Raw genomic sequence first — 6938 nt, 5'->3', positions numbered from 1 at the left:
TCAACTCGGCAAACTTACACATCGCCATAACACCGGGTTGTAGCCTCTTGGCTGGATAAACCTCCTACCATTACCATTTAACATTTGAACAAATAATACATTAAAAAAAATTATTTTCACATTTGAACAAATAATACATTAAAAAAAATTCTTTTCATTAGAAAGAAAATCACATAACAGAAAATTTTAGAGATAAGTTTCTAACCAGCTAGTGTTGTTGATCATCAAGACCAAATGATAGATAAAATTCTCCTAGCTATCGCTGCTGCACTTGGTGCCAGGAGAATCTTGAATAATTTCATTGTGCGACAGGGTCAGGTTTCGGAAATAACATTCATCACTTCCCACGTATTGATAGGTCTGCGAAGCGTTCAATTCGTATACTAAGGAAAGTCCAAGATGGTCTACCATTCTCAGATCCAACACTGATTGCTGCCTATTGTCCACATGTCCGAATGAACTGCCGCCTGGGAAAGTATTGCTTATAGCGTTACTGAAAGCATGATCAATACTTTTAAAAAGCCTATACAAAGGATCATATAGGATGGTAACATTCCTCCAATAAATTAGAGGGTAAGAGTTTGAAATTAGTTGAGAGAAAACTGATTCTTCTGAGGGCGAATCCACTGTAACTTTCTGCATCGTCGATACGTCTATTTCATTCTTTTGAAAAGTCTGGAAATCACGGGCTTCCCATGTGAGAAGATTAGTACCCAATCCGAGAAGATTAGAGTAATTGAAGCTCTGGAAAACATGAGTGGTAAGGTTCCCTTGAGTTGAATTAACCCACCCAGAATATGAAATGGTTCTCTCACCCTGAGATGTCCAATAGGTATCGTTATTGGTATAAATTTCTACATCTACAGAAATGTTAAAAGCAGGTAACTGATAATTCCCCAATTTTCCTACTGTCTGAACACTAGTTGTTTCATCCAACCACAGGTGCAGATTCGCATCCACAAGCCAACGGGGAAGGGAGTTCACTACCATGAGAGCAAAAGTGTGATGCTCTCCATCCACCAACTGTCCAAGAAATGGGGTTACCTCAAGGTCATATGTAGGCAGATTGAAAGCCCCGATGCCCATAACAGGTTTCCATAACAAATTCTCGACGTTCTGATCATGCTGCGTGCTCCCTCCATACTGAACAGGAAAAGGCCACACAGCACCCACAACATACCCATCTATGAAAGCAAGTACTTCCCTAAAACCTCCGTTGCCAAAGAACGATGAATACTTTGGCAATGAACCGTTGTTGGCCATTAAGTAATCATGTGGTAAATCATTTGGTATGTTTGTCCACCAATATTCATCATCATTATGGGCTGACACATAAATTTCAACAACAGCCCTATACACATTTGATGGTACCTGTAATTTCTGTGACGGAATATCAGATGTATTCTGCACCGAAAACCAATGCCCCCCATTGGTAGCTGAGGGTTTTGAAATTGGGAGGATCAGATCTGCAGGTGCATAATATTTGGGAATATGGGCATCATGGCTTTCAAGAAAATGGAAAGTGATGTTGACATGCAACTTTGGTAAAACATCCAACATTACCACCAAATTCTGGGCATCCAACATTACCACCAAATTCTGGGACTTATTCAGTAATGTAAAATACCTGGTTACATCCTTGTTGACCTCCCATGAATTCGAACGATTAGTCTGTATAAATGTGCTTGTTCTCAGGATCTCAACACCACTTAGCCAAACCCCGGCAATTCCCAGACTACAAACGTCGCAGCTAGCCTCCCAGTGGAGGATCACTTTGTTCCAGTTACCGGAGCAGTTTGCAGGTGGATTGTAGGGTGCTTCCACAGGAGGATTTCCATCACTAGTGTTGCCAAAATCATGCTGCAGGGCAAGAACAGAGCAAACCTGGTTGGCAGTAAAGTTTATAGGCCTGCTGACATCAATATATACATCTGCATCTGCAGAAGCATTGAATAGAGACTGAGAAAGCAGAAAAAGTATTATATAAAATATAATGGCTTTCAAATCCATTGTGCCTGGTCTAATGAACCAATCAAAATTCTATTTCTATTTTTTCAGTTGTCTCCTGTGGATATGATCCAATGTGAATAAAAATATATAATGAGATGGGTTTAAATGATGCTGGATAAGGATATGATTTAGAAGCTGAATTTACTAGCGGTTTTATTTGGCAAATCTATTTTGATCGTTAATGATTTTCTTTCAGATTTGATCGATCTTTAATATTATATTGTTTTTAATAAAAAACAATTAAATTCTTCCAAAAAAATCTTGCTGGATTGCTAAGCGGCAGAAAATCCGCACCTGCTGGTATGCTTATCCACGTTACGAATTTAGCCACCAATGTGATTGAATAAATATATTATGAAAATATTTAATTATTGGTTGAAGGTGATAGGTTTATTTTACAGTTCAGTATGATATATAAAGATGTTGCTTTGTCATCAGAATTAAATTGAAATTTTGTTATGTCTATCAAAATTATTGAATTTAAATTTTGCTCATATAAAAAAATTAAATAACTATACATATAAAAAACTATACATATAAAAAAATTGGATCCTTCTAAACTTATATTAGATAAATAGATCTATGCTGGGATGCTCATTCCCTATTTTATATAATACTAAATTTATAAATTTAACACCATAATCAATTAAAATTAAAAATTATAATTTATTAATAAATATTAACACCATAATTGATTAAATTAAAAATCATAATTTATTAATAAATATTTATATCAACATCGTAATTTTCATCCTTAATCAAATATTCGTAACGAGATTGAAGTCAAACATTTTTATGTGATGTTAAATTTACAATTTTAACGGCCACTGTGATTAATTAAAATTGAAAATTATAGTTCATTGATAAATATTATATCAACAATATAATTTTCATGATCAATCAAATATTCAGAACAAAATTGAAATCAAACATGTACGTATATAATAAAATGAGGGATTATATATATATAATTATAATTCTCAAATATAAATGAATGTCATTTTGGATTGGTTGAAAATAATATTAAATTTGTAATGAAAAGTTAACATGGACATATTTATAATTTTGAATTCTATTAAAGATAGTGTTAGTGACTCATACTAATATGCATAAATGGATCATTTTCAATAGTGTAATATTTTAGTTTTGATTTTTTTGTTTTAATAAAATTTTAAATAATAAGAATTTTATATTTATCAAATATTTATAGGGATTAAATTTTGTTTTTTATAAAAAAAATTATGTTTATGTGATGATAGGTGGAGTTTTTATTCAAAATGTTGATTATTTTCTACAATCTACATAATTTTCACTATAAGAAATCTACCAAAATATGATTTCTAATTATGAAAATCTTCTTTTTGGCTTATTGAATCTCCAACTATGAAAATATTCATATTCACAAATAAAATTTTTTAAAGTGAAACCTCTTTTAGAGTGCATAACTTGAAGGAAGGTTTCCACATAGAGAGATTTGATCTAACTACATGCTCAACATGGAAGGAATTAAACATGGCCTTCTATTGAGTAATACACCAATATATCATCATCATCATCATCATATATATGTGTACCTTGTATCAACTCCATGTTGATTACTGAAGGATATAGATATATATGAAGTTGATATTGAAATATATTAGTTAGTATCTATTTTCAAATATTGTATATAAGGTCTACATTGACATATTTAGGGGAGAAATGGAACAAGAGGCAACATATTAACAGGGAGTATTATGAGCCTTACATCAAGGCTAAATACCATGGCAGAATTAGTAGAGTGCTTCCTTTCAGATTTTTAGAGGATCAGTATGCTCCACTGATGAAGCTCATCATTAAGTATTTTACTTGTGAGGGTAGGTTCTCCAGACTATATGCCTACCATATCAGATTGTTGATGCATTTCACTAGGGTGAAAATGATGAGTATTCCTTATTTTATATGCAAAAACATAGAGAAAATGACAGTTATTGCAAAGAGGAAACCATATCCACAGCAGCTCAACAGTATTTATCATTTCTCTGTTATTAAAATCAGTGTTTCAAATAAGCTCAATCAGTTGGGAATGCCATGGAAAACCTTCATTTCTCATGAGGTGTTCAAAGGCCCTCAAATATTTTCATCAGTGCATCAGGAGGAAGGTGGACCTTCAGGACAGTAAAAGGTTCAAGAAACTGAAACTGTGGGGGTACCTGTGTTTTTGACTTATGAGAGAGGCACTAGGATGCTCTTTGCAGCTGCCAAGCGAGTACTATCTCCACAAGGAGTGGAAGGGGTCTCGCCTTCATCTACAGACCATAGGCAAATGCTATCTCCACGAGGAGTGGAAGGTGCTTTGCCTTCTTCTTCAGCAAAACAGGTACATATTGGGCAGCACAAGGAAAAAGGTAAAGCCAAAGGAAAATTGCAAGAGGTGGATCCTAATGATGAGAAGAAAGGGACTTTGACCTAGTTGTTCATGAGGAAGTACAGGGACTTAATGTCATTGATTTGGAGACTCAAAGTGCTAAGGATACCATCAAGAAACAATAGGTTGACATTCAAGCCTTGTCAATCAATTTGGAAAGAGAAAAGTGGATCATTAATTATCTTGAGCAGGAAAACAAGCAATTAACTAACAAGCAGGTTATCATGGAGTTGCAAATGCTTAGAGAAGAGAGGCAAAAGGCAAAGAAGGCAAAGGTCAAGATGACCTCCATTGAGCAAGAAGTTGAAAATGACCGAGAAACTTGGTTAGAAAGGGTGAACATCCACCTTTACAAGTTGCTATAGAAGGCCAATAAAGAAAATAAAATGCTTCGCCACATGGCCTATCACTATATGACCCAGAACAAGATATGTAATATAAGGATTAAGCAACTTAAGGCAAGATTAAGGAGGGCCTTAAAAAGCAAAAAGAGGGAGGATAAGCTTAATATCTTGGCTGATGTTACACTATCCCAACAAAGTAACCCATGAAGTAAATTTGAGCCAAAACTGGGCAAATTTTGAAACAATTTTGTCAATTTCAAATTTTTGAATTATGCAACACAGGAAATTCCCGTGGATGTGCAGCACCACCGGCGCCGCGCATTGGATTGGCACACCCATTTGCAAAATGGCTTGTAGTTCTAGATTCAACATCAAAAGTACATCAATCCCTGAAAGTTGCATCTCATTTGGAGCAAAACTAGGTCTCCTAAAAGGCAAAAAACACTCAAAAATTGCCCTCTTTGCCACTTTTTGCACCCACACGAAGCAGTCTCGGGAGAATTCATTTTTGAAGGGGCAAATGACCTCCAAATAAGAAAATTCAAGATGTTTAAGAAACTAGACAGATAGAGATTTCCAACAAGCTATTTTGGGCCTAATTTGGTGGAGTGGAAGGCATTCAAAAGCATGCTTAAAGCGGCGTTGCACATTGGGCTGATGGTGTTGCGCATAGGGCAGATTTTGCCAGTTTTGCTCAGAACTTCAAATTTCTCCTAGTTTGACTACCAGTTGACTTTTTCTTTCTTCCTTGGTAAATTTATGATTGTAAATGATGTAATGCAATGTAAATATGAATGTAAAATGACTTGAGGGGGTAGATACATTAGTTTGAGGTGGTTTGAGGTTGAATGAATCAGTTTCCATGGTTTTAGAGGCAAGCTGTTCCACTGCCTATATTCCTATTCTTAGTTTAGAAATGGTTGAAACCACCCCTGTTCTCATGGATTCGACCCCTGATGGCTAGCATAGGTGTTTTGATGCCTATATTATGTACTTTCTTAGTCATTCGTAAAGGTTGGACTCTTGTGGATGCTTTAAGCTTCATTGTACATCACTTCTACAGTTTGGCAAGGAAATAAACCAGGGTTTTGCAGCTATTTTTTTGGGATTCTTGTGGTAAAGTGTCTTGGCATTGTTTCTTCCTTTGTTATTTAGTTTCTCTTATGTGTTATATGTACTATCATCTATTTCTTTCTTCTTAACTAAATGAATCAATATAGATAGGTGGAATCCATTGATATCAGTGCTTTGCCTTAGGAACAAATTTAGTTTTAAATGTTTTCAACTGTTTGAAGAGGATTCATGAACTTTGCATGCCCTCCTCAACCCCTCACCAGTATTAGACTTACCATCACACTCAATTCCAAGTGCCAAAACACCTACCTACCTCGCCCCAAAGAACATCCTGCAATTCTGATTTGATTTCTTGGACCTAAGCTACCTGCTCCATTTGATCCAGCGACCAAACCTCCAAAATGAAACAAAAAACCCTAGAGCTACTGCACCTAGCCTAAAATCTATTCTTATTTCAATCATCTCAACTGAGATTGATAATGAGAGAGCCCTCTCCCTACCTGGTAGGGTTAGCTACCAGGTTAAGCGTGGTTTGTGGTTATCCTAAGATTGCCTCCCTTCAGCTTGAGGTCGATCTAGGCTCTAACACTAAGGAACTCACATAAAGAGCGGAAGATATGTTGATTCAAATTCAAGTATATTAAACTCAAGAGTTAGCTTGGTTTGAACATGAGCCTTTGAGATTCATAAATGAGCTAAGAGGGTCACAATTTGGTGCTTTTTTAGCAAGCATGACAGGCATGAACAAAGGAATTCACTAAGGATTCGCACAATAGAGAAGGCTTTTATCATGTGCTTATAATCCAGTTGAAAAGGCACCTAAAGGTCATAGAGAGACCATAGGCTCAAGGGGAGAGAGGGTTTCCCTATTTGTTGGCATTATGACACAAATTTGGCACTATGACACAGGTGTTGTCCTTAATGGCAACTCACTCAGATGACAGATCACAGTTCAGACTCACAAATTGAAGAAAGAGACGTATACACAGGTTCCCCATTGACCAAGCTGTGTGTACACGCAGATTAGCAGACCAAAAGGAGCGTATAGCATACACACGCACTTTCACAGAAGGAAAGGCGCACACATATTGAAAAACTAAGTT

At 35.9% G+C, this 6938-nt stretch overlaps 1 protein-coding gene across 1 annotated transcript; it reads right to left on the bottom strand.

Moving 5' to 3' along the window:
• Positions 1 to 252: 252 nt before the first annotated feature.
• Positions 253 to 2010, bottom strand: LOC149205469 (peptide-N4-(N-acetyl-beta-glucosaminyl)asparagine amidase A-like). Its single transcript, XM_089397417.1, has one exon. The coding sequence runs from the start codon at positions 2008 to 2010 to the stop codon at positions 253 to 255; it is 1758 nt and encodes a 585-aa protein (XP_089253543.1).
• Between the last annotated feature and the right edge of the window lie 4928 nt (positions 2011 to 6938).

Source organism: Pinus tabuliformis, chromosome 1_2, assembly GCF_031772625.1.
Source record: "Pinus tabuliformis cultivar Carrire ecotype Pingquan chromosome 1_2, CPIR1, whole genome shotgun sequence".
NCBI classification, from domain to species: Eukaryota; Viridiplantae; Streptophyta; class Pinopsida; order Pinales; family Pinaceae; genus Pinus; species Pinus tabuliformis.
The sequence above is the reverse complement of the archived record's forward strand: the minus strand, read 5'-3'. Positions and strand labels throughout refer to the sequence as shown.